Raw genomic sequence first — 26,048 nt, 5'->3', positions numbered from 1 at the left:
ATGTTGGAGATTTTAGTTTAGGAAATGCATGTTCCTCACTGAGTTATTTCGGTTCGCGATTGGCATACTTCACATTAAAAGTGAACCACTCTTTCAGTCGCCTATCCGGTATGGTGTAGTGGCTAACATTTCGCGCTCTCAATAACACTTGAGAGATCAGTACCGCGGAGCCCAGGGTTCGATTCCCTGTACCGGAGTTTCCTTTTGCCCACTGAATCAGTGTGTGTTGTCTTTTTGCTCTTAGATTCATCACACAAGAGTGGACAACTCAACCAAGGCTGGTGGGTGGTGTTGGTAGTAAGAATGGAAAAGTTAACTGAACCGTTGCTTCTGGTGCCGTTGCATCTACCAACCAATGAGAACACTGTGATGAGGACCCGTATAACGCGCTAGAGATAAGATATGGAAAATCTCTGCTATATATTTCGAGCATTCTTTTTTCTCTTCCATACTCAACACACTCTTTATCCAGAGACAACAACAACTGTCAATGCAAATGGATTGCTGGTGCATATTGACTACTCACATGTAATTTTGTCAGCGCTACTATTTGCGGTGTTGCAGGCGGCACAGAACAACGCGTCTGGGACGCGTCAATTGCTACGTTCACTCACTGTCAAGCTAACCGACCCTTCAGCAACGCATTGCTTCAATCAAGGTCAAAAAAGGTTAGTCGCAATCATTTTCTTTTCATCCTTCCGCAAGATTATATAAATGTTCAAGAGCTTTTTAACCCTGAATTTTCTGTTGACACCAACAATATTGTATGACGGATACGTCTGATACTTACTGTTTTTGAGAAGTCTTTCATCAGAACATACAGCTAACAGTCGAATCATAGATGTTCAAAATTGCACGCATGGTAGCACAAGTTTCTGTTCCAGTGTATCCGAGTTGCATATTTTTCTTTACATAACATAAATTGATATGGGTATCCCTCGAAGTCTAATGCGAAGTCGATAGATATACATAACATAAATAATATGAATATAAATGAAAATCGCTATCATCATTGTGAAGCCTGCATTCGTGAATAACTCGCCATTAAAACGCGTAGACCTCAGGCGACCTGCAGCCATCAACATGGGGAAATGGATAGTGGAGCTTGGCCCTGCATAAGCTCAGCTGGTCCAGGAGAGACAAGACATTGACATCCCCGCATGTTGAGGACACCTCCACTTGTCATCTTCCCTTCGATTGTCTTGTTATCATCATCTGTGTCGTTTGCGATCCGTCAGTGTTGTTTCTCATATATTCTATAATTCAGGGACGAGTTGCAAAATGAACCACACACAAGAAGGCAAAGTGTTGCTGTTCCCTACGAGCCGCAACTACGAATGCAAGGAAGGGTACGGAGTACGTACGCCCCTTTCGATAGGGGATGGCCATGTCGCAACAACCAGCCTTGTTGGTCACGTCATATTGTCTGTCGCCTGAACAGCCTGCAGGTCCGTTCCACACTTTACAGTCTTTTCTCTTTTCCCGAATCCATCGCATACCAACAACATCCATCATCATCACTCTTCCCACCGATGGATTAGAAGGTAGAGCAGTCGTCTGTCTGAGTTGACAACCCCATTCTACAATTCCTCTTTCAACAATCAAGAGCCACGCCCGGTTAGCTCAATCGGTAGAGCGTGAGACTCTTACGAGTACGCGATCTCAAGGTTGCGGGTTCGACCCCCGCATCGGGCTGTTCCTATATTTCGATTGCGAGCGTTAGCGAGGCTTTCTTTTTTTGCACATTCATGTCTTTTGCCGTGACTGTATGTAGATTGTGATCTTAAGACCCCAAACTGTAGCTATGTTGTAGTGAATAAAAATGTAGAACAATCATTCCCTAGCAATGAAATGAAATCAAGTTACTGGAATAGTCTTTGCTCAATTCTGAAGGAATGTCTTGTCGTCTGAACAGTTTTATGTGCCAACATGATGGGTGGATGGACACAAGATACCAATATCGTCGTTTCTCTCACCAACAACGATTAATTGATGATTGATGAATATTAAAAACTAAAATGAATTAATTGGAATTCATGGAATATTCTTGTGAGTTTTGTTTACTACATATATCTATAGTTAACCGTCATTCAATACAGCAACAATTGACCACAGGGTAGGTTTAGTAGCGAAAAGAGGCTAGAGCAGTGACCTCCCTGGATTCAGAACGCGCCCACTTCGAGGACACGGTGATTGACGGGAAGCTCGGAAATTATTTTAAACTGTGGGAGACTAAGCACGACGCTTGCACGTGTAATACATGATAAGCATCTCAGCAGCGAATCGTTCAGACGCTTCTTTACACTCTGCGTCACGGCATGTCAGTTTGGCAGTTGAGGTGACGCGTATGGTGGCATCGCAGAGAAAGCTGTGGATGTTCTGACTCCCCAGTGTACTGCGTCTAAAATGGCTGGTGATATGCAGTGCAACTCCACGGAGAGCCATGTTGTCGTCAATAGAATGCTCAAGAGCACTCGAAAATAATTATCACCCTTGTAAATGGCGACAACTATAAGCAACAATCAATCGACATGACGCGACACGAGAATGTGGTACACAAAAGAAAAGACCATGGTCTGGGTCTATGTATTGTTGTATGTATTACAAAGAAAATAAACAGACATAAAACTCCATCATCATAAGGGGAATCAACAGAAACTCCAGACAGCTGATACAAGACAATATACAAGTCTTTGTGTGTTGACAGCCTTTCTTCCGTAACGCCTCGGGCAAAAAAGCGCCTTCCTTGAACCCAACCCTTCCTTTCATCTCAGAATGATATGTTCACTGGCGGTATTTTTCCTGTGTACCCAATCCTCAAGACTTTTGACGTGGTAAAACAATCGTCAAACAAAAGATGCTGCGTTCTGTGGACAAAAAAGAAACGCGTCATTACTCCATATATCCTCCAGTAAGTGTACCCAACCATGTCTTTACTCTTTTGGCAACAGGCGATGATGGTTCGTAATCCTCCTCGGCAGCTCTCTTTTTGGCTGGCGTTTTGGCTGGCGTTTTGGCTGGCGTTTTGGCTGGTGTCTTGAACTCTGGTTTTGTTTCTTCCCCAGCCTCCATCACGCTTGTCGCAGCCGTCGTCGCGCTTTGTTCTTTATTTGGCGAATCAAAAACCGCAGACGCCACCGTTATCGCTTCCGAGGCCTGGTCAGAGTTTGTCTTTTCGATACTGGGTAGTATTCGTTCGGGGGGCGCTGGGCGACGTCGTTCGGGAAGGTTCATCGACATACGGGCCGATCTTCTCGTGTTGCGGGGAAGTTCGCGACGCAACGGCGAGCTCTGGACAAAGACTTGGTCGGGGAGGAGAGCATTGTCGTCTTCCTCTTCGTCTCCGTCTTCGTCTTCATCTTCATCGTCTGGTGAATCCTTTCGGACCTGAGGGGGTTTCTTTTCGTGTAGGAGGGAAGACAATGAATGTCGACGGATCTCGACTTTGGTGCTGCGCAGGTGCTTGGCCAAGTCACAGGCTGGGTCGAGAGACCAGAGTACGCGCTCGATGCCTGCGCGAAGAATGTTGAGATTATTTTCCTCGAGGGCTTCGCGCTCAGCACGCGTGAGCTTGGCCGAGGCGGCCTGAGCCGAGTTTTTGGTCGAGGGGCGGTAAAAGGAGCTCATGAGGGTTTAATTACTGTTGAGCTCTGTGTTGAGAATATAGTTTTATTAGGTTAGGGGCCATGGGAGAATGACAGTGAACAGAATGGCGCTATGATTGTATGTATGTCATCCCCTGTGCTTGTGCCTGTGATATTCTGGGAAGCGAAGCGAAGCGAGGCGAGGGGATGGGATGGGATGGGATCAAGTAAAGATGATAATTAATTGTATGTAGAATTTTCTGACATGGGTCGGGATGTGCTGGGAAGGGAAGTTAATGCGAGATGTGCTGGCGATTGAATGGAGCAATTCCAAGAACAAGGGAAAAGAGAAATGGGAACAAATGAGATTTTCAAGCTTACGTAGCTTCAAGTGGGGAGACGAACCAATTAGATACAATCGAATTAATGAGGATGTGACGCTGTGACTCATCAAAAGTGTCGACGGAATAAAGGGACAGAATAGAAGTGAATACTTTGTTATATATATATATATATATATCTTGGATCCTTTCACTGCTGAACTATGTATAGGAATACAAGTTGATACACATTCCATGACTATGAATCAATCAACTCTTCGGTTATCTCAGTCTCATCCCAAGCGTTGACTTGACTTGATAACCGCGACCGCTTAAAAATAAGTCCTGAAACATGACCCCGCTCGATCGTGTTGAGTTGTTGGTTCAGTGCAAGACATTCCTTTGTCTGTTGGCAGGATGGGTTATCACAGTTAGACCAAAGAAAGTAACCACTATTGTACTGTAAGTCTGATTTAATTGCTGATATATAAAGTATTTAATGTTGAGATAATACATCTTCATCATTGCCTACCTACAGACTCTGTTTGTCTCTAACATGCGGTGAATACAAGTTAGATTACACTTTAAAGCAAGTGGTTGATCAGGGACCTTTCAGCACAGACAACCCACTAAAATACAGGTCATCCGCACGCTAGTTCCCGTTGTGCCCGGACGGGTTAACTAATACTTGATGCCCAAATCATTCATTCCAGGTATGACGACACTGACAGGATTTAATTAGACACTTATTTGCTATTTTAAATACGACGTGGCATACTTCTCTTCTCTTCTCAGAATACTAATCCCTCTGGTACAGGTTGTTTGTCGTGCCAAGTGTTTGCTGAGTTGGTGCATGTCTTATCACAGCCCCTGCTCTGTAGACCAGACTAACTAATGGCCCGCCTGACAACAAGCGAGGATGGATATGCACTCTAAGCACCTACTGAGGGTCAAGCAGAACCACAATTTAATGTAAACTCTTTAGAAAGCAAGTCATGAAATGCATCAGCAAGCATCTCTCAAGGTATCCTGATTTGAGCCATCTGGCTCTGGCTGGTATAAACGTTGGCAGTCTGGCCCTAGGTTCCTTTCGTTTGTACACTCTTGCTTTGGGCGCCCTTGCCGCTGTCTCACACCACTGAACGCTGTCACAAGAAATTGGGCTGGCCTGAAATAATCATGTGTTTGCCCACAGGGGCAGCCTGATATGATATGCCCCCTCGCATTACCGGGGGCAAATCACTTTCAGCGTCACCATTCTATATTCTATCCTTGTTCTGAGTTCATTAACCTTCTAGACCAACGTCAGAGTGAAGAAAACTCCTACCCACAGTCCAGTAATAGGGTGCAAGTCCGAGGCATTCGTCCAATTGCCCCCCCTGTACTGTATCTTGGTAGGCTAATGAACCTGTAGTCAGCGCCCTCCACCGTTATTGGGTCTCATCAACAAGCAGGATGAAGCCGACCACTCAATCAACAAGGTCGACCTAATCTGAACCTCTTTCTAGCATCATATTGCGCGCAATCCTACGACCTGGCATCACTATGCGACAACTTCCTCGATTTTTGGTCGAGTCCATTGTTTGGACAGTGTACCTGTGTTGCAAAGACAACTGCGAGTGTTTCAGTCATTAGTTCAATTGGATCGCTTTTGTCAAACAGGTCGGCACAGAACACATTTACCCAAACATCAACCCGCGATTCCACCATAAAGAGTCGAGACTAAGTAGGCTGAACCACATTTACTATTTTACTCAAATAAATCGGCGGGTTTCATACGATAATGGGACCGATGTTCAACCTTCTTCAACGCAAATCTTGGCTGCTTGGCTGCTACAACTGTCTACATAGTTGTCGCCCTTACTTCTATGTAGATTGGACTTGCTACTGGCACATTGGCTGGGAACAGCGCTTCCTAGTTGGTGTCGTATGGACTCACTGTGTCCTCGATTCTTAGACCATTGATATGTGCTGGCCTGATTGTTGTGGTGTTTGCATGATGTTGGTATTCGCTATGTCTCATACTCTTGCTCATCTGAGGAGGCGAGAAGAGCCATTGGACTGACTTGTAGTAATTGGGGAACGAGCCAGAACATGATGAACCGCGGTTTGTTGGTTGGTGAACTTGGCAGCCTTGTCGATTGATCCGTCCCTGTTCCAGACGCCTCGTGCTGTTGGTTCAACGCATGCAAACGAAACACCATTGGCCAGCCTGTCTTGCGTTTGGTGGCTGAGCGAACAACCCTGCTATTGATAGTTGACACCAAAAAGTAGGCTGTGGTAAGTTTCCGAGTTGAACCACTTTCCTCTATTCTTATCACGGTCTGTGAACATTAAGGCTATTATCAGTGTCGAGGACTATGTCTTCTGGTTCTCAACTTTTACCATTGCTTTATACCGGCTTGCGTATCACTTCAAGGGCACCCAGCTAGAGAAGAGCACGGTAAGTGCAGTCATAGAAGGATTGGGATTAATATTGACTGCTTAACGAGGATCTCCGGAACCGCCGTCCTATAGATGTCCTTTAAGACCCCGAAGATAACACCAAAAATCCCAAACAAGCTACTGTCGAGTACATGCTTCAACTACGACTCTACATGGATACCCGACGCTCCCAAAACACGCATCGAATTGTGTGGCGAAGAACTGACCCGCGGTTTACATAATATTCGACGAAACAAACATCGTCCGATTGTCGTTCTCGCCCATAGCTTGGCGGGCTAGTCGTTCAGGATGTATGTGAATATCACTGCCCCAACGGCAACTGAAAAAAACGAGAACAAGTAATGACACTGTAAACAAGACCTTCACTTTGCACACAGTGAGATCGAGTTCGAACGCATCCTTCATAGCACTGCTGGATTCGAACACCCTTCCGCGGAACCAACATCTCCTCAACTTCGAGACAAAACACAGAAGCTCAGACGCCTGAGAAAAACGTTTCGGTCTCCGATATCGTGCTTCTACGAGCTGTTCGAAACGACTTTTATAAGGTTGTCGTTTCAGCCAAACTTCCTCAACGCAATTGTAAGAGACAAAGTTGCGGCAGTAGTCGACTCAGATGGCTAATATCCTACATGTCGTCAACGAAGCATCAGCTTGTGTATACATCAAAACGACCACATCGAGCTCAACAAGTACTCGAGCCCCAAGAACCAATCGTATCAGAGTGTTTCTGCTGTAATTGCTAAGATATATAAGGATGCTATTATATTAAATTTTATTATATTAAAAGCTATAGTATTAATTATAAGCTTTTTTTTTTCTTTAAAATCTTCTTTTTTTAATTTTATAGAATTTTTAATATAATAAATTTTAATTTAATAAACTTTTTAATAATATTATTTTTATTAAATATTTTATAAATTATTAATAATTTATTCTTTTTATTAAAGATTATTTTAAAGATTAAAAAGTAATTTTATTTAAAGTATTTTACTTTTTAATATATTAAAGCTATATTTCTTTTAAATTTTATAAAAAACTTTTAAAGCTTTTTTTTTTTTATATAATAAAGATTTAAATTTTAATTTATTAATTTAATAATTAATTATATAATTAAAAATATTATAATTAAAAATAATAAAAATAATAATTTAATTATTATTTATATTAATAATATTTTAATTTTAAATATTAATAAAAATATTATATTAAAAATAAATAAAGCTATTAAATAATTTTATTAAATATTTTTCTTTAAAAATAAAATTAATTATAAAAATTAAGCTTTTATAAATAATTCTTTAATTTAATATATAATTAAAATTAATAAAAACTTTAAAATTTATTATTTTATATAATAATTTTATTAATATTAATATTAATAAAAAATATTTAATAATTAATTTTTAAAAAAAATAAAAGCTTTTATAATAATTATTATAATTTTAATTTTATAAGTTATAATATATATCTTTAAATTAAATTTATATTAATATTTAAATTTAAAAACTATATTTTTTTATAAATTAATTTTAAATATATACTTTAAGACTTATACCTTAAAAATTACCTAATAAAAAAAAAAGTAAGGATATATTGATGACTTCTGATAAATAGAATGATGGGGATGAGCCTCCATTGATCGGCCATGGGGTGGTTCCTTTTGAATATAAAGAATGATTGTTCAGTGCTGGGGATTACTAGACAACCACCGTGGAAGAACAAGCTGAAACTTTATGAACAATGCATGCCATAAGACCGCCATTGAAGGCCTCGATGGTGTTAGTTGAAGCCAGCGTGCTTTATGCTCCCGCTATTGATGTGATCGACCCTCAAAAGGCGTTCAACAGCAAATTAGAATCTCTGGGTATCCCTTGACCGGAGAGCGACAATGCTATAAAAGCACAGGCTGAAGCCAGTAAGGATGTGGACAACTGGCCCCTTGCAATTGCAACCACATGATCTTGCGAAGCACAAGTGTCGACAAGTCAAGAGAACGAACGCACTACGAACTCAAGGCAGAAACATTGTGATAAAGCTCATATGGACTGGTGGTCACTACTGGAAGACAAGCATAAGCTGTTCGCTGTCCCCTCAAACTCTGTCAGGATCTCATATCGTTCTACCATACGTGTCTGGCGTTGTTCAAGTTGTGATTGTGTCGGAGCGGCATCATTGCAAAATATTCTACGAAATCCCTTTGGAAAATATTTACTGGGACTAGATGATGTGCACAAACTGGATTCTTGTCAACGCAAGTCATTATTCACATTAAATAGCTAGTTAAATGAATGCCTCAGCCATTCATCGCTATGCCCCAAACGCCGATGGTATCATCCCATCCCATCCATCGATATCAGTACAAGACTGTCAACTGGATGTCCTCATCACAAGACGGGATCATCGATGTGGCAAGAACATCTACAATCCGCCACAGTACATGAAGACCCTCTCTTCTTTTTCACTAGATAGATTCTAAGTATCCTGTTATTGGAAAGTCTTTAGGATCTTGAGAGAGAATTCACTTACCAATTTTGGAAGACTCATCAACATCGCCAGTCAGAGCCTCTCTCTTCTTTGAGGACTTGACGCTGGACACGGGGAACTCAATGTCCTTGGTGGTAGTAGTACCGCTCTTGACGCCACCCTCTTTCTCGAACTCGGCCATAGAAATAGCGGGTGCAACACTGGCCTCGTGGAATTCGTCGTTCAACTGTTCCTTCTCGTGGATCTTGTTCTTGGTGTGGATGACCTTTTGTTGAACAGTCTCTCGCTCAATGACAGGTTGAATAGTCTCGTGAAGGTGACTATTAAGACGTTAGATAGGTAGTCATCGAGGTAGGTGGGTGGTGCTTACTGGTGAACATGCTCCTGCTCCTTGGTAGGAACATACTCCTTTGACTTGGTAGTGTCATGGACGTTCTTCTCGTCGTGAATTCTGGCAGCCTCTTGCTTGGCCTGCATCATGGCTTCGTTGTTGCGATGGTCAATCTCCTCCTCAAACTCGTTCTCCTTGTAGACATGCTTGGTAGGGAGAACGTTCCTGTCCTTCACAGGCTGGATGGTGGTGTGGAAATGATCCTGGTGGATTTCGTGGTCAACCTCGGTGTCGACCTTTTCATGCTGGTGGGACTTGACATCCTCGTGAACGACTGGTGCTGTCTTTTCCTTGTGGACGGTAGCATCATCGGTGGTCTCGACAGTCTTGTCGACGGTTCTATCGAGAGTCTTGGTCTTGTCAACGTTGGTGGCTTGCACCTCGTTCTCGGATTGCTCCTCCAAGGGTACACCAGTGACGATGTTCTTGATGGAAGAGGCAAGGTTGCCCAGAGCGTTGGGAGGAAGTTCAGAGGCCATTGTGAGATGGTGAGATTGTGTTTATGATGGAAGATAAGAGGTGAGTTACGAGAATAGTTGCTCTGGTTGAATGAGGTCTTGATAGCTATCTTAATAGAAGGGGAGCTGTGGCAGGTTAATGAGTTCATGCCACAGTACTTGGTAGCAATTGTGGCTCATGCTGTCATCAGTCGTCACTTTTGTTGCAGAATTCACCAGATATTCGATCTATGACGACGGACAAAAGAAGCAAGCAATCCAAATACCGAATCGCTGGTTACAGTTGAATCTGTACCTGGTTTGAAACGTGATTGTGTCACCCAAAGCTCTCTAGGTTCTGTCATTCCCTTGTTTTGAATGGCAATCGTGATTGATGGTTACGCCACAGTGATGTAGCGTCTACGTAAGGTTAGTGCGAGATGATTAGGAGCCAGTTAGACACAACAACATGACGCACAGAGCTTGGCTTGTCGATCACGTCTGTGGCGTAAGCTCAACCTGAGCTCCCCCCTTTGGATCTAGCTTGACTGAAATCATGGCTTTCATTGTTTTCCCACATGAAAAAAGAGATTATAATGACTCACTGGTGCCACTGTTGAAGACCTCAACCTCGGCTGCCATTAATTCTCCTCCAATTATAGCCTGGTCTTTGGTTCTGTAGCGGGTCCAGCCATGACAAGCATGTGGAAACAAACCGTTTGCCAACCTTGGCCTGGTTTTGTTGTATTCAGGTACAACATCTTTTAATTGGACAAAAACCGACGAAGGAAGAAGCTTGTTTCCATGACGTGGGACTTGAATTGGTACAATTCTCATGCCTCTCAGTGGAGGATTGACCAACTTTGCTTAGGCTTATGTTCACTAATCAAGCCTCATCATGTGAAGCAAATGCATGAGTCAAGAGTTCTGGTGAAGTACTGAAGTTTGGTCAAAGTAAACCTTACAATTGTCTTTTCTATTGTGGAGGAAGAAAACAATCAGTGAGGGTGTAGAATAAGATGTCCCAATATGTCGTAAACAGCACAATTAGTTCAATACTTGAACAAAACCAGGCGTACTAATAAAGGGTGGAGCAATTGAGGATACTCACAGAATCTTATGGTACAGATGGATTCCTTGAAAGGGATTGTCTCCATCAACATGGGCACTTGACCTCAAGGCACAACGTCACTGCCATCACAGGACAGATCAAGTTCAAACAATCAAGATAAGCACAAGTCTTTAGATGAGATGCCAAGTCAAATCCAGCTGAGTTATGGCGGGAAAAAGACAGAAATGCTGCCCCGTTTCAAGTCTCTAGTGCGACACAGACAATTTCCCCATAATTTGATCGACCCCGGTTAGACACTATTTTCGGACGACGGCTACAGAAAGCTTAAACATACGAGGTTTCAAACCACGGACTCTTCGCTATTGGTTTCAAATTGTAGATTTGCCGCTGCCTTGTTGGATGTAAGATCTGCTAATGCGACATTCCTCTTGCGTCTATGGAAACACTTTTACCATTTTGAACCCTCTCCTTGGACATTAGGGCGTTTTCAATATTTTTAGCCTATTGGAATGTCTCGTGCTCCGGCAAATGTCGAGCTTTATTTTCAGATCCGGGGATGTCTCAATAGGAAGATAATTATAAGGTAACCTATTAATAGTTTCATGTCAAATAATAAGCATACTTGCCCTCGATACTAGAACTATTAAAGCACCAAGCATCCCGATACTTGGCACTTCTGTTTCTCTCATCAAGCTTAGCTTCAGTCAATAAACAACTCCGACCTTGATACAGCTCACCTTGACACAGTCTTTCAGTCTTTCAATCTTTCAATCTTTCATCATGAGACTCACCATACTTCTCGCTGGCATCGCTGCCATTGTCCCCTTCTCCATGGCAGAGGAACTTGATGCCGACGACGTACCCTCAACATGCAGGACGATCTGCCAACCCATTGTCGACCTGAGCAACGCATGCGACATCGACCCCAAAGAGAACAAAACAAAAGACAAGAGAGGCGACTTTCTACTTGTGGCGAGAAGCAAGGCTGAAGAAGCTATCGAGGCAAATTGCATCTGCACAAACAAGAGCTTCGATGTCGCCACTGTAATGGCCTTGTGCGAAAGCTGTATGGTGCAAAATAGTGATGATGCAGAAGGTGCGGTGACAAAAAAGAACCATTGGTAACCAAATGCTAATGACTGATATCACAGACTTACAAAAGATGATGAAGCAATGTGACTTTACATCCACTTCGTATGTGAGCGCTGCGACGAGTGTTGTCTCTGGTATTTCGGTGGAGGCAACGAAGCCAGCGTCAACAGATGTCCCTAAGGGTACTACGACTGATACAGCCGTTTCTGCTACCGAGACGGCTGGTAGTAATTCTGGGAAGATTGTGGTCTCTATCATGGCTGTCACCTGGGCTAATTTAATGTTTGCGTTCTTATTATAAAAGCTTGGAAGGCCTTTCAGGATGATATATTCATAAACATGGATCATGAATTCTGACACTCTATAATTAATAATTTAATTGCGTATTTGGTGAGCCTCGGTTTGTAAGCTCAACTGCCAAGATTGAATGACTCGACCTTCATTACTCGAAGAACAGATGTGATCGGTTAATTACCCCGTCGAAAGATAATTGACACGGGTTTTCCTTTTACCGCTTCGCTCGGTTAATGGATATCCTAAACCAGGATATGGAAAAAAAATGATACCTTCTTGAAATGCATCGGCCCTGCTCCCCGGCATGCATACGCGGAGCACCAGGATTGGAACATCATCCCATTGGCCACCTGATGTCCATTGTTGGTTCTTTATGTTGGTTAAACATATCATGAGAAACAATGCAACTTTGTCTCCGCACCTCGAGCGTCTTTTAAATAGCATGATACCGCCTCTTGTTTCAGGTACCTTCCTCATCAGCGAAGCGCAACAGTATCAGCAAACATGTCTAGCCCCGTGTCCCTTGAAAAGGCTACTGATAGCTCCAAAGCAGTTCATCCGTTGCCCAAAGACACAACGGAAGCTTCGGAGACTGGGACTAGCCTTTTACCGCCGCAGCACTGGGCCCAATTGACCGAGGTGAGCGATACTAGCCTCAAGAATATCCGACCCAAGGTCCCTAGACTAACTCATATGAAGGATGTCGACGGCCAAGATGATTCTGACTCTATTCTGCCTGACAATGCCAGCTCAACCGCGTCTCTGACATCTAGCATTATGAAATACAGAACACTGCATGGCAGGCTATACCAGAGTGAGCGGGGAAATACTGCATACTGGTTTGTCAAATTATCCACACAAGGTGACTGGCAGCTGAGTCGTTCATAGGGGACCCATTGACGAGACTCATCGGGAAGCTATGGATATCAAGTAAGTCACACGAGCAACCATTGTTTCCAAGAATCGTTATGTTGACCATGTTAGCCATCATGTGCTTACCCTCTTGATGGGAAACAAGCTCCATTTGGCACCAATTTCGAATGAAATACAGGTATAGACCGTTGACGTTGTCAAGATGACTAGACTGACTTATACCGACGCAAAGGCAGCCGTAGATATCGGAACAGGAACAGGTATCTGGGCCATGTAAGATCCACAGGATTTGTACAACGAGTATTTTAGGCTTACAAAAACTAGTGAATTCGCCGACCAATTTCCCAATGCTTCGGTAATCGGAACCGATCTCGCCCCTATCCAGCCAAGTTGGGTCCCTCCAAATCTCGAGTTGTAAGTGTATTGGTGCCACTATCTTTGGACACCCCACTGACAGTCCAACGATTATAGTCAAATTGATGATTGTACTCAAGAATGGACTATCCCGCACAACTCACTCGACTATGTGCACATGCGCTGGCTCGTCGGCAGCGTTGCAGACTGGACAGCCCTGTTCAAAGAAGCCTACAAGAGCCTCAAACCTGGGGGTTGGGTCGAAAGCTACGAGCCCTCCTCCACTATCGAGAGTGATGACAATACAGTCTTACCTGGAAGCGCGATGAGCCAGTGGCAGAATTTCTTCGTCGAGGGAGGACGCAGGATGGGTCGTCCGTTTACAGTGTTTGAAGATGGAATCCAGAAGAAGGCCATGCAGGAAGCCGGGTTTGTTGATATTGAAGAGAGAAACTTCAAAGTAAGCTGTCGACTATCATGGATTGGATATGGCTGACATATTTGAAGAACCCTATTGGAGGTTGGCCCAAGGACCCGGAAGCACAAAGTATTGGACAGTATATGCAGGCTGCGCTGGAGCAAGATGGTAAAGGAACAGTGTTGCACATGGCGACTGCGCTGGGATGGTCGGAAGACGAAGTCACCGTGTTCATCTCCCATTTCAATCGGGAGATTCGATCACCAAAAATCCATGCTTACTTCAAACAGAAGGCAATTTGGGGACGCAAGCCTGAGGCAGTATGAATTGGGGTTTATTGAGGATCTTATGAGTGCGGCTCACGGTGTAGCAATGGTTGGGCGGATGCGCATGTTCAAGTATTATTAGATAAGAATGGAAGTTCGCATAAATCTTGGAAGTAAATGCGTAATTATGAAATGCTTCTCCCATCATCAGATTTAGCTGGACACTCCAGCACGCGGCTTTGTAAACATCGTTGCTCGGCCGGACGGATAGTAGAGCGTTTTCGGCTGTACTTCTATGCTTGCACAACCATTGTTGCCCGTAATTGTTGGCTTGTGAACACGGACTGATGCTTGATGACCCAAGTTTGTAACTGTACTGCTTCTGGTTCGTGTATCGATTCGCGGGTGACAGCGACTTCGGTTGTCTTCATGTGATTCGGTGTGCTTTGGTTGCTGCATGAGAGACCTTCCGAGCCAGAGCCTGATGCATATGCTTTCAGAAGCTGCTGGCGTTTGCGATAAATCGTACTGCCAGATGTTTCGTAAATACCCATAGTAATTGTGATAACAACCCTGCGCCATGTTAGTGTCACGTCGACAGTGACAGCTTCGAACGTGTTAGGATAGTTCTCTAATCCATTTCAGGCAGGTTATCAAGTGACATAAACGCCACATGCAGTCACTGTCAGCATAGCGTTGTTGTATGGAATATTGACTATCGCAATCTTAAGAAATGAATATATTCAATGTTTATTTTTATAGTTTGTATCTAGATAGTCTCTACACGAAGACAGAACTAGACGGTTGAATACAATCAAGACAAATCACTATGGGGCTTGCTTGATACGTCCCATCAACTTCAACTGGGCCTCCAAGTCTTTTGGCTCTTCAGCCATGACCTTGACGACATACTGATCGCCCTCGATGGTCCACCCAAACTTTGGGTTGTCGTAGGACCATGATCCATAAAGAAGCTCAAGTCCACCGAGAAATCTGTTCTCGTTCTCGACGAGCATTTTGGATACCTTGCGCTCGTAGGTAGGAAGAAAACATTGTCGGTTGAGTTCACCCATTTTGAAAACGTGCAAGTCAACAAGGAGCAGGATGTTAGAATTAGTGCTGTTGAGTTTGTTGAGTTTGTAATTTAGATATAATGGTTTGGAATGTTAAGATTGTTTCCAGTCTATTTCTCTTTGCTTATATAGTTTATTTTCTTCTCTTTATCACAATCGAAAGAGTATCTAAAACAGCATATTGAGTTATTATATCAGTTTTACAAGTACTAATATTCAGTCTATATCTTGAAAACATCACAATGTTCTATAAAGCACATCTAACACGTTGGACCCAAAAAGCTATTAAGAGGTTTCAATAACAAGAGAGGAGATATAGATTCTCCTTTGAAAGCAATCTGATTCAGAGATTCAAAAACGAAAAGATCTCTAGAACAGATGCTGCAGATTCGGTGCAACTTTATAACTTGCTATCCACTCATTGATCACAAAAACAACGTTCGCTTATTTAGTGTTTGTCTTCCATCTCGCTCTATTAGATACTCTCTTCAATCTGTATCTGCTCGGAGGCCTCCAGTGTCTCACGATGCACTGAAGCGATGTGACGCGAGTCGTTACCTAGCGAGGCTTGACAGACGTTAGGAGGCGCAGCTAATCACATCTACGCCGTACAGATGCAATATCGTGATAGAAACGAGCCTGAGGCGATGCCAGATTTCACAAAAAACAACCTCATCAGAGACACAAACCTATCTTGTGATAAGAACAAGTGACCCAAGATCATGATAAAAGCAGAGTAAATTCATCAACCATTTATAGTCGCAGAACTTGGCATGCATCCGTGCTCTCAGGATTCACACTGACTTAATCTAACAGTACACGAGTGCTCTCCGTCTCCATTCTCGGACACCTAGAGACATCTGATGCCCAGATCATTTATACTCATCATCATCAAGGCGCTACTGCTGCCTTGCTAAGCTAAGAAATGAGACTTCATAGTGTCACTCACGACCTCCCTATCGCTTGTTTTTTCTCGGGTTCCACTCCCTATCCTCAGATTCTGCGATAAAGTCTGATGGGATTTCACTCTCCTCAGATTCTGTCAAAATGTCTGACGGGATTTCATTCTCCTTTCTGACGAGAAATTGGACGTGTTCTTTAACACTGCAGAACCAATCACTGAAGAACCAATCTTCATTCACACCAGCCACCACATCTGCAAATAATTCCATGAAAATCCGTACATCGCCCGTTTCATTATTGACTGCATCCCCACGCAGAGCGCACCAGTGAATCTGGACATACTCGGTACAGAAATCGCGGTAGGTTGTTTTGCACTCTAGGCCGGGGAGTCTGACCCACCGAGCGGTGTCGTAGATGATCCAGAGGGTGGGCTCGGGATAGGCCTCATCCTCAAACCTCTCAATCCAGTCCGCCAACAAGCCTCGAGGAGAGTTCTCACTCTGAATCTCGTAGATAGACCGTGGGAAGTCGACAATCCAGCTGCTGTCGAACTTGAAGGCGATGTTCCAGTCTTGAGTAATTGTGAACCTCTTCTGGCCAAGGAATGGGGCTAGCAGCTTCATGCCATACAGACTTCTTGGTAAATAGTGAGGAGTGTCAATACAAAAAATGTCGCTGCGAGGCATCACGATAGGACGCCAGGGTTTGTCCGTCTCGTGTGGGACAAGAGTTGATGGGAATTTCTTGTCATACCAGGATGGCAGATCTGTTGTGTATTCCTGCTTGGCGTGTTGAATCCATTTGTTAATATTCAGATACTCGGTGATGGCATCCCTAGACTCTTTGCAGGCTAGCCAAAGACCTGCGTCCCAAAGGTAGGCAGATTGCTTGTTGGACTGGTCGGGTGGGGTTTGCGCGTTTGAACGTCGCTTCTTGATGCGTTCCAAGGCTCTCAAAGTGATGTATTCGGTTTCATCGCTCTCCACGTCAAACTCTTCGTCGTAGCCCTCGAGGTTCTCATCCAAAAGTACTTCATCAGCGTCAAGCGAGGCCATCGTTACCAGGTCGACGGTGACGTACTGGAGGCCGTGGTCGTTGTCGGTTCGAGGCAAGCACGCCTCCTTCCAGATCTTGATTCGGAGTTCCGGGGGTAGTTTGGAAAAGCCGTGAAAAGCGGGCGTGTTCCCGGCGTGCGACGTAGAAGTCATGATTTCTGCACAGTGTCAGACGAGATGTTGATAGTAGTAGCAGTGTCAGTACCAGTACCAGTACCAGTTGTAGCACTTACTCATTGTGCGCGGAAGCTCAGAATGAAGGAAGAAGGGAATTTGAGGATTGAAAGAATACCATGCGACGAGGAATGAAAAAAGAGATGTGAATTACAACACGTGACGGATTTGGACTTGCATTAGGTAGGCGCGTTGGCCATGACAGTGCCTGGCAGTGGCAGTGGCAGTGGCAGTGACAGTGACAGTGACACAAGATGCAACTTCCTCACGATTGAGCAGCACGAGTGGGGGTCATTCAAGTCTACTGGATTATGATAGGTACCTACCTGTAAGGAAGCAAACATTTAACCAATCAATTTGTATCAGTAATAAATTAGTTTGCACTGGATGCCCTGGGGATTCCCATTGTATAGGACTCATTACCCCTCAAGGCATAAGAGTTGAGATTTGTTCATTAGTTTATGTTTATGCTGGTCAGACCATGAGGTTACGTTGCTTACCTATGCCCCAATTTCAGAGGGTATTGCTAATGAATAGGTCAGAAAACATCGACAGTAAAGCATACCTTGGATATCATCCTCCAAGATGGCCTGTCAGCTATAACTATGGCTGAACATCGGTTACACCCATTGGGTTTAGTCCCCTTCTGCTCCTCACCATTCAATTGCCTCGCACTGGTATATACTTCTTGGATAACCTCGTAACTAACGCGACACTTCAACTTGGTACAGTCATCATCATGTCGAGTGAGACAGCAGTCATTACCCGGCCTCGGTCGGCCCATACAGTCAGCCATGAGCTCAACACCTTCAATCAGTCTCGAGATAACAGGCCTGCCTCAGAAGTGCAACAACAATCGGAACCAATAATTCCCAAGTTCCAAGTTCTTGCAGCCGGCTTCTCGTTCTTTTGCGCTGGTGTTGACGGCGCCACTCTTGGACCTCTCCTCCCATACATCATCCAGTCATTCACCATTAATGAAGGTGAGGTAGCCATCATGTACGTGCCCAATCTCTCCCCCACATCGGATACTGACGTACTATCTAAATGTAGCTATGCGTGCATCTTTGCAGGATGGGTCATCGCCGCAGTGACAAATCTCTTCTTCGCCACGAAGCTCTCCTTCTCCGCCCTCTTGACGCTTGGCGCCACTCTTCAGCTTGTAGCACAATGTCTGCGCCCGTGGGCTTCTCAGCCAATATTCTTCATAAGCTTTGTGATACAAGCTGTCGGCATGGGATATCAAGACACACATGCCAATGCTTGGGCAAGTGGATTGTCAAATGCTCACCGCTGCCTCGGCTTTATACATGCCATGTTTGCACTGGGCTGCCTCGTTGGACCTTTGGCTGCGACAGCAATCGCAACAGCAACGGGATCAGGTCATTCCAAGACGAATGGTATTGAGGCCTGGAGGATGGGTTACTTTCAGCTCATTGGTATTCATGCTCTCAATCTTATCTGTATGCTGGTTGCTTTTGGTAACCCACTAAGACAATGGAAAACACCCGAGACTGCAGTACCTCAAGCTCCTGCTATCGCTACTGCCGACCCAGACGTTATCCAACGGCGACGAAATAAAGAGGCTATCCGGGATATACGACAGCTCCTCAAAATGAAGAACTTCTGGTTGATTGGCGGCTTCTATCTGTTCAACTGCGGCGCATGGTCGGCTGCCGGAGGTAAGTCCTACTGATTTCTTTTAAATGTTCTTGTTTCCCTTCATTATTTATCCTTTCATATTTCTCATCTGACTTCTTTTGCAGGCTGGGTTGTAGAGTATCTTGTGGCTCATCGCGACGGAGCTCTTGAAAAGGTTGGCTATGTGCCCACAGGTTTCTGGGCAGGCCTATTTCTCGGTCGCATACTCTTGGCCGAGCCGACACATCGCTTTGGCGAGCAAAGATCAATCATGTGTCTCAGCGTCGTGTGTTTGATGTTTCATCTCTTATTTTGGCTTGTTCCAAACCTTGTTGCGAGCGCGGTCGCTTTCTCATTCATGGGCTTCTTTTTTGGCCCTTTCTTTGCAACTGGTATGAGTGTTGCATCAAGAATGTTTCCTCGCAAGATTCAGTCCATGGCTTTGGGTAAGTAATGATGTTTTCTTCCAGCTGTCCTCTCCACATAGTCAAATCCTATGGAAGCTCACATACGATATTCATGCTAATTCGGAATGTTAGGCCTCGTTTTCGTACTTGCCCAGGCAGGGGCGGCCATATTTCCCTCCATTACCGGACTTATCGCGACGAGAGCCGGAGTGCAAGTGCTACAGCCAGTGATCTTGGGCCTCATTGTGGGCGGCGCCATCTGTTGGTGGTTGATCCCGAGAATACCGGAGCGTATGGACGAATCTTTAGATTAGATATTGGTGCAGATGATCGTTATATGTCTTGCATTCATGGGAAACTAAGATTTTGTTGTAAAAGATATATGTTTCTCGGTTCATTACTTTCTTTGTAGCTGCTCAACGGCATATCTTGCCGCTTGGCTACGATAATATTTAAGGATACCCATACATATTTATTTTGTCCTTGTCTTTAGCACATATCGTCTCGGTGTTGCTCTTGAGCCGCGTTACCTTTTTCCTCTCATGGTAACCTTCATTCAGGCTTCTGTCCATAGACCACGTTCCTACAACTAGTTAGTAATGCTTATTTGTTTAACACAATAGAGTCATACTTACACGCGCCAGTATCCATGCATCTCTTTGTTATGTAGATCTTTCCGAACGTCGACAAGGAAGAGTTCCAAATCATGCACATTCCACCCCAGCACTTTCGTAAACAACGCGAGGCTCAGACCTTGAACTCCTCCAACCAGATTCACGTTTCCCCATGCCCCTAAAAGAAGTCAGTCTCGTCTGTACCACTCTTCAGCCTTGAACAACATACCGAGCTCCTTCAGCTTCTTGTCTTGCGGCCAATTGTTCATTGGCCATTTGTAAGGTGTTTCCACCACGTTCACAAACCCAGCTTTGATAAGTTGGTCTTTGTAAGTCAATCCGGAATCGAGAGCACTTCCCATTTTCGTAGCGGCCTCATTCATCAGATTGCTCCATCTGTATACTGCAGAGTCTTTGGAGACGGTCCCGTCATCGCTTACAACGGGATAAATCGGGTCCATCAGTTCGATGTAACCGCCGGGTGAGAGGTTCCTGTTGGGTTTTGTTAGGGACTATTGAGTAGACATGGTTACGAAATCGCTATACTTGAAGGCCTGGTTGAAGAGTCTTGGCCAGTTACGAACGGAACCGGTCATTGCACGCAAGTAGATAAAATCGAATGCCTTGGTGTATGTCCAGTCGGCTTCAATATCGTCGATGAAGAAAGAAACATTCGGTGGCACACTGGTAGTTATCAGCTCTCGTACCATGCTGCAGTGGTTGTCTTGTGTCTCACAATGTTGGTTGGATCGGACTCAAGTCAACACCCATTACCTGCAAGGTCAGCAAAATGATTCGGAATCGAGAAACAAGCACCTCACCTCAGCTTCTGGATGTTCGTCGGCTGCTATTGTCAGTCAAGTACTCAGCGACGTGGTGGCACGACAAACCAAAATCCATAGACCAAATTCCTGTTCCACACCCGGCATCAAGGACACGTTTGAACGGCCTGTCCACTTTTACAGGAGCATCGAATAGACGGTCGTTAAGCGTCAGTAAAGCCAAATGGTGTTGTTGGTCTGGACAGCCTGGGTTAGACGACGCGGTATCTGCCTGGGTTGGGACTAGTTTTATACCTAGACGATCATTTTCCCACTGGGAAGCTTTTGTAAGTATATCAGTGTTAGCATTATTAAAAGGCTTACATACCTCGTCATTGGGCAGGATGTAGGCTGCAAAGCGCTAGTTAGCTATTATCAGTGGCAAGGAGTGTGTTTTACTTACAACCCTCTTTGTAAGCATGATATGTGCGACCGTTTTGAATACGGTATTTGAATATGCTGGATTGAAGGGATCCTGTGTCGCTAAAGGCTGAGATCTTAAGCCCACATGTTAATGTATAAAAGACGTTGTTATCAAGATTCAAGAGTCGCGTACCTCGTCGAAAGACGAGTCGCCGTCGTCCTATTCAAGTGAAAGATTAGTCAAATATATCGTAAATAGCTGAAGTTGTCACTAACAAGGAGCTCTGTGTTCATCTGATGATTCTCGACGGGCAATGTACTATGAGCGAGCTCGGGCGACTGTGTAGCCATGTTGATCTTGACTGATATCGGGACAGATTACAATATCAAGGTCAGTAAAGCTTCACCAGAGAGGGGAAAGGGATTATGAAACAGCAGTACTTGGTTGCTATACATCACATGAACATCACACCATATCTCATTACGGCTATATGCGGATTGTTTTCCTGCCGAGGGTTCAACAAGTAACAAATCGGATCTCATACTGGTTTTCCATGCATACTGGCCTGGTGGTTTGTGGAGTTCTCGCATGACGTGAGTGTTGACAATTGGATGATATTCGCAGGGATGAACCAACAGTATAATGCCTGTACTGCAATCTACCCAAATAGGCTGCTCGCTAACAATTGACATGTAATTTAATGAACCAGATTGATAGGATGGTTAATGAGTTTCTCGACATGCATATTGGCGGCTTGTTCATCCAACTGATCGAACTGGGGGACTAAATACATATTGTTGTTGTCATTACCCTGACATCCTACGATTCTTATCAGGATGCGGGATACGTAGCCTTATGCTACACATGGAAATAATTTATTATTCCCGCTATGTTTGTGAAGAAATATAAGAGAGGTGGCTAATTTACCTTTCCTTGTAATCGGCGTCATGAGACGTCATGTTCAGTATATTCCAAGTGCTAGTCCTGATAGCTTCCTAAGCCTCTCAATACCACTGTGTCGGTTTATTGCAGTCCGGCACTGACAATCCTGTCAGAAGAACCCTTGTAAAACTCACATCCACAAAACTCACATTATGCTATGTCAAGTGCTCATTCATATCGATCAGATCGGTACGCAATCGAGATTTAAAATGTAGAGTAATTTTTCTTATTTAAAAACATCAACCGAAACGTAGGCCTTCAAAGTTTGGTAGTATCTATGCTTTTGAACAATCAACAAAAAACGCTAGCTATACCGGTCCACGTATGAACCCGCTTTGAAACAACCTGGAGTCTGTCCTTTCTCTACAGGGAGTCATATTCATCGACCTGGAGGCTGTCGTGTATTCATCACCCACTCGAGTCTCGTTCTTGGGTCTTGAGCTGATTGAGGAATTTCGTGGATATCGGTGTAAGTCTCGAGTCGCGGGAATTTTGTGGGAGGAGTTGGCGCGGATGGGGACAAGGCGCGCTTTCGAATGATGTGGCGTGACACTTCTGTACCCGGAGCTTTATCGAGACGTATTGCAGTGCCGGACAGTGTTTCACCTATCCAATCAATAGGTTCGGGTTCGGCATTCGTTTCTGTGTAGTCGAAAAGAGCGGGAGGGCCACCTTGATCCAGTAGCTGTAAAATGTCTTGTTTGATCTCGTTCAACGGAGCGGAAGTGAAGAAGAAATTGAGTTTATATTTTGTCTTCTTTCCAAGGATACCATGTCTCAACCAGAGCGAGTCCAAGTATTCAGCATTGACCATTTCATGATCTCTCTCCAGAGTCGCGACGATATCATAGAAATTCTCGATGATGTAGTCTGGTAGACCGCCGGCAAAAACAAAAAAACTGGAAACCTCAGACGGTAACCAACTAGGCCAAGTGCGACGAAGATAAGCCAACTTCGCTTCGATGATGGGAATCCTTGATAGTGACATAGTGATAGAGGTACTCTTGATGAAAGAAAGTTTCGCGTTAGTTCTATCGGATATGACTTGTTGAAGCAATGATGAAATGTTGATGTGGCATTGAAACCCGCATCATCCTTTTATGGTTCACTTAACAAATTACAGAAAGAGCATCCTGATCCAGAAAGTTGGTAAATTGAGATTTACCCTCTTCCTTCCCAACATCAGCTACCTCCTTCCTACCATTTGTCACACACTAACTCTCTAATACTAATCGCTTGAGCTATGCTATAATCTTCCTGTATCATGCCCACAATAACCTTCGTCCCTCATGCCTTGAGAGGCCAACGTTTCCGGTACTCCGAGTGTAGGGAATCTAGTCATCTAAAGGAGGTAACGTATTCCAGCTGCATAAATTGATCACTCTTGACCCGAAGAAGACTGAAGAAGCTGACATCCTGATTCAGGATCTCGCAGGAATTAAATAAATAACTGTAGCTGGCTAATGATATTGATTTGAGCCCAGTTCGGTATTGAGGCTCTGAACCTCACGACATTGAGGTCCAGTATCTTCTTGGCCTTGTAGAAGGTCTATCATGAGATGCCTGTCTAATAATGGAACCTGAAATCAAGCCTCTTATTTCCCTCGCCCGATTCCTCTTGAATCTTCTCGAGTTGTTCGTCCTCGGATAGTGCGTGCCACGCTTCATCTCGCGAAGCATTCCTCCAGCGGTAGTAAAGCAATGTTGCAAGATAGACGCACAAATTCCAGCCCAGAAGCCCCAATAGAACTGAGTTTCCAGTACGGTACAAGGGTAGGTCATCCTGGCGGTAGATGTTTGAGCCTATAATGACGCCCAGTTGAACTGACATGTTGTAGAGCGCTGCAGACACTGTACGTGATCGGACCGAGTTTGAGTTACGTGAGGCCAGCCCAACGATAATAGGATGTGTCACAGGAGATGATACAAGGACAGTAATAACACCATAAACCGTCCAGCGAGGTGAATCAACTGTGTAAGATGTGCGTAGCCATATAAGGCTAGGAAGGATCCAGATCATGGGGATGAAGCAGAGCGCGATCACTCTCTTGGTCTTATCTGCAAGCCAGGCTATACTGAGCATGGTGATCACTGCATTACGTTAGTGGTAAAGTCAATAAGAGCATGCATTGGATGAAACTGACTTGTGAATACCTGCGACGGGATGACGAGGAGATTGGAGTGAAAGGTATCGAACCCCAAAGCCCTGAGAGAGAGGGTAAGATATGACCGTGGAACATTTTGAGGTATCATCGAGGTGATACCAATCAAGTAGATTGGCCACAGATCAAAGTCACATACACTCTTCCACAGAAGTCCCAGGGTAATCCTCTCACGATTGTGCATAGAAGATTTGCTAGGATCCTCACGAATCACGCGGTTCACCATGATTTCTTCCTCTCTGGAGGTAAACCAGCCATTCTTACCACGGAACCAACTAGCTGTCTCAGTTGGGCCAGCTGGCATCATGATGAACGAAGCAAGGCCAATCAGTAAGCTGAGGAGACCCTATTGTACTGCTGTTAGATTGAGGTCATGTACTTGCTTAAACCAACTTACCTCTATCAAGAACAACCACCTCCATCCAGCATAGCCAAGGACACCCCGCATGTGGAGAAGTCCGTAGGCAAGGAACGCAGCTATGATATCGGCAGCGGTCATGGACATCCAGAAGATACTAAGGCGTATTCCCATCTCAGTATGCTTGTAGAAGTATGAGAGGTACAGAATGATCTGCAGTACAGTTAGTGCATTCGCATATGGCCAGGCGGTGTGTCTCTTACATCAGGAATAAAGCCTCCTTGCAAAAACCCAATGAGGACACGGCAGGCGAGGAAGGAGGACCTCCCGGATATCCAGAACTGAGACGCCGCAACCACAGACCAGAGGGTGAGCTGCGTAGGGATCCATCGGTCGGGTCCAGCCCACTTGGAGACGAGCTGTGATGGAAGTTCGGCCGACAAGAACGCAACAGCAAAGACGGTGTTTCCTAGATTGTAATCTATTGGGTTGGAAAGGACATGTATCAGTAACTGGATGGGTGATACAGTGATCAGCGATGTGCTTACCGTTGGTGTTGAGTCCAAGATCCGTAAGGAACCCATCGGTTAGTGCCTGATGGATATTTGCCCGGTCGATCTCGAGTCCGAAGAACATGACACAAGTCCAGATGAAGATCCGGATGTCCATCTTTCTGACGACGCTGTCTTCCTCTCTCCAAGTCCATCGCGCCAGAGGATCGAAGCGATGAATATTTTCCCTACGTCGTGTTAGTAATAATCGACAACCACAAAGCGGTACCGTATTCTCAACGAATAATCTCACCAATTACTAGGAGGCTGATACTCGACCGCAACATCTGGATCGTCAAATACGCTGGGCTGGTTAAATGTTAGAAGCAGCTTGAGGGTGTTGAATTGAAACAAATACTTGGGTTGCTATATCTTCAGGGTCGTAGTTGTCATCTCTCCTCTCCCAGAGGAACCTTCGGTCCTTCCTTGGCTTTCCAAGAGGCAGAGTCTGAACGGTATGTGTGGTCAAATCCTTCCCCTCAGTGACCTCTGTCGCTGCATAGGCAACTGCTGCCAGCTTTTGAGGAAGAACAGTACTCATTGTAGTCTAATGAGAAATAAGCCAATTCTGGATATTCTCTCGATATGCGACATGCATTTGGTCTATATATCGAGGCATCGTGGCCATGGGCATAACAGATAGTCTGTTGACGCAATTCAGCCGTAGAACAACGTTATCATACTAGCCCGCTGTTTCTTGAGTTGAACGAAACATTTCAGACGTGCCTCGATGCATCCTTGTCATCTTTGCGGAATTGTGAGCTACCCCGCGGGTAGTTTTGCGAAGGTCTGGATAAACTCTTCCCTGGCATTGTATCATTGTCTCATCGGGGAGGACCTTGGCTTCGCCTCGGCAGCGTTACATTGACACAATAGCCAGTCAGACTTAGTTATTGCTCCAGATCAATGCATTAGCACCGGATGTAAAAGCATTGTAATCTTTTTCCGAG

General features: G+C 44.5%; 10 protein-coding genes and 2 non-coding genes across 12 annotated transcripts; 6 read left to right on the top strand and 6 right to left on the bottom strand.

Annotated features, from left to right (window-relative positions):
* Nucleotides 1-104: 104 nt before the first annotated feature.
* On the top strand, nucleotides 105-197 carry FPOAC1_011529. The gene has a single exon. It is a non-coding gene; the product is annotated as a tRNA-Glu (tRNA).
* A 1,415-nt stretch (nucleotides 198-1,612) lies between these two features.
* FPOAC1_011528 lies at nucleotides 1,613-1,695 on the top strand. Its single transcript has one exon. It is a non-coding gene; the product is annotated as a tRNA-Lys (tRNA).
* A 1,197-nt stretch (nucleotides 1,696-2,892) lies between these two features.
* FPOAC1_011527 (uncharacterized protein) lies at nucleotides 2,893-3,627 on the bottom strand (the record flags this gene model as incomplete). Its single annotated transcript, XM_044855904.1, has 1 exon — nucleotides 2,893-3,627. The coding sequence occupies one exon, from the start codon at nucleotides 3,625-3,627 to the stop codon at nucleotides 2,893-2,895; it is 735 nt and encodes a 244-aa protein (XP_044703217.1).
* Nucleotides 3,628-5,870: 2,243 nt separating this feature from the next.
* On the top strand, nucleotides 5,871-6,836 carry FPOAC1_011526 (uncharacterized protein; the record flags this gene model as incomplete). The annotated part of the gene is made up of 5 exons (XM_044855903.1): nucleotides 5,871-5,905; nucleotides 6,179-6,184; nucleotides 6,254-6,347; nucleotides 6,616-6,639; nucleotides 6,708-6,836. The coding sequence occupies 5 exons, from the start codon at nucleotides 5,871-5,873 to the stop codon at nucleotides 6,834-6,836; spliced, it is 288 nt and encodes a 95-aa protein (XP_044703216.1).
* A 1,977-nt stretch (nucleotides 6,837-8,813) lies between these two features.
* FPOAC1_011525 (uncharacterized protein) lies at nucleotides 8,814-9,706 on the bottom strand (the record flags this gene model as incomplete). The annotated part of the gene is made up of 3 exons (XM_044855902.1): nucleotides 8,814-8,824; nucleotides 8,879-9,156; nucleotides 9,207-9,706. 3 exons carry the CDS (start codon nucleotides 9,704-9,706, stop codon nucleotides 8,814-8,816), a joined length of 789 nt encoding a protein of 262 aa, XP_044703215.1.
* Nucleotides 9,707-11,516: 1,810 nt separating this feature from the next.
* FPOAC1_011524 (uncharacterized protein) lies at nucleotides 11,517-12,129 on the top strand (the record flags this gene model as incomplete). Its single annotated transcript, XM_044855901.1, has 2 exons — nucleotides 11,517-11,832; nucleotides 11,888-12,129. 2 exons carry the CDS (start codon nucleotides 11,517-11,519, stop codon nucleotides 12,127-12,129), a joined length of 558 nt encoding a protein of 185 aa, XP_044703214.1.
* Nucleotides 12,130-12,626: 497 nt separating this feature from the next.
* Nucleotides 12,627-14,093, top strand: FPOAC1_011523 (uncharacterized protein; the record flags this gene model as incomplete). Its single annotated transcript, XM_044855900.1, has 8 exons — nucleotides 12,627-12,761; nucleotides 12,822-12,961; nucleotides 13,011-13,052; nucleotides 13,107-13,173; nucleotides 13,228-13,268; nucleotides 13,320-13,409; nucleotides 13,467-13,809; nucleotides 13,857-14,093. 8 exons carry the CDS (start codon nucleotides 12,627-12,629, stop codon nucleotides 14,091-14,093), a joined length of 1,095 nt encoding a protein of 364 aa, XP_044703213.1.
* A 233-nt stretch (nucleotides 14,094-14,326) lies between these two features.
* Nucleotides 14,327-15,106, bottom strand: FPOAC1_011522 (uncharacterized protein; the record flags this gene model as incomplete). Its single annotated transcript, XM_044855899.1, has 2 exons — nucleotides 14,327-14,640; nucleotides 14,881-15,106. The coding sequence occupies 2 exons, from the start codon at nucleotides 15,104-15,106 to the stop codon at nucleotides 14,327-14,329; spliced, it is 540 nt and encodes a 179-aa protein (XP_044703212.1).
* Nucleotides 15,107-16,062: 956 nt separating this feature from the next.
* FPOAC1_011521 (uncharacterized protein) lies at nucleotides 16,063-17,217 on the bottom strand (the record flags this gene model as incomplete). The annotated part of the gene is made up of 1 exon (XM_044855898.1): nucleotides 16,063-17,217. One exon carries the CDS (start codon nucleotides 17,215-17,217, stop codon nucleotides 16,063-16,065), a length of 1,155 nt encoding a protein of 384 aa, XP_044703211.1.
* Nucleotides 17,218-17,977: 760 nt separating this feature from the next.
* Nucleotides 17,978-19,600, top strand: FPOAC1_011520 (uncharacterized protein; the record flags this gene model as incomplete). Its single annotated transcript, XM_044855897.1, has 4 exons — nucleotides 17,978-18,237; nucleotides 18,292-18,920; nucleotides 19,005-19,325; nucleotides 19,419-19,600. 4 exons carry the CDS (start codon nucleotides 17,978-17,980, stop codon nucleotides 19,598-19,600), a joined length of 1,392 nt encoding a protein of 463 aa, XP_044703210.1.
* A 238-nt stretch (nucleotides 19,601-19,838) lies between these two features.
* Nucleotides 19,839-21,435, bottom strand: FPOAC1_011519 (uncharacterized protein; the record flags this gene model as incomplete). The annotated part of the gene is made up of 11 exons (XM_044855896.1): nucleotides 19,839-19,869; nucleotides 19,922-20,078; nucleotides 20,130-20,392; nucleotides 20,447-20,584; nucleotides 20,637-20,674; nucleotides 20,722-20,744; nucleotides 20,791-20,995; nucleotides 21,050-21,072; nucleotides 21,125-21,218; nucleotides 21,278-21,304; nucleotides 21,361-21,435. 11 exons carry the CDS (start codon nucleotides 21,433-21,435, stop codon nucleotides 19,839-19,841), a joined length of 1,074 nt encoding a protein of 357 aa, XP_044703209.1.
* Nucleotides 21,436-22,406: 971 nt separating this feature from the next.
* Nucleotides 22,407-25,639, bottom strand: FPOAC1_011518 (uncharacterized protein; the record flags this gene model as incomplete). The annotated part of the gene is made up of 8 exons (XM_044855895.1): nucleotides 22,407-22,926; nucleotides 23,608-24,118; nucleotides 24,172-24,535; nucleotides 24,587-24,760; nucleotides 24,811-25,016; nucleotides 25,096-25,286; nucleotides 25,352-25,407; nucleotides 25,457-25,639. The coding sequence occupies 8 exons, from the start codon at nucleotides 25,637-25,639 to the stop codon at nucleotides 22,407-22,409; spliced, it is 2,205 nt and encodes a 734-aa protein (XP_044703208.1).
* Between the last annotated feature and the right edge of the window lie 409 nt (nucleotides 25,640-26,048).

The sequence above is a fragment of the Fusarium poae genome, chromosome 4 (assembly GCF_019609905.1).
Source record: "Fusarium poae strain DAOMC 252244 chromosome 4, whole genome shotgun sequence".
Classification (NCBI taxonomy): Eukaryota; Fungi; Ascomycota; class Sordariomycetes; order Hypocreales; family Nectriaceae; genus Fusarium; species Fusarium poae.
The sequence above is the reverse complement of the archived record's forward strand: the minus strand, read 5'-3'. Positions and strand labels throughout refer to the sequence as shown.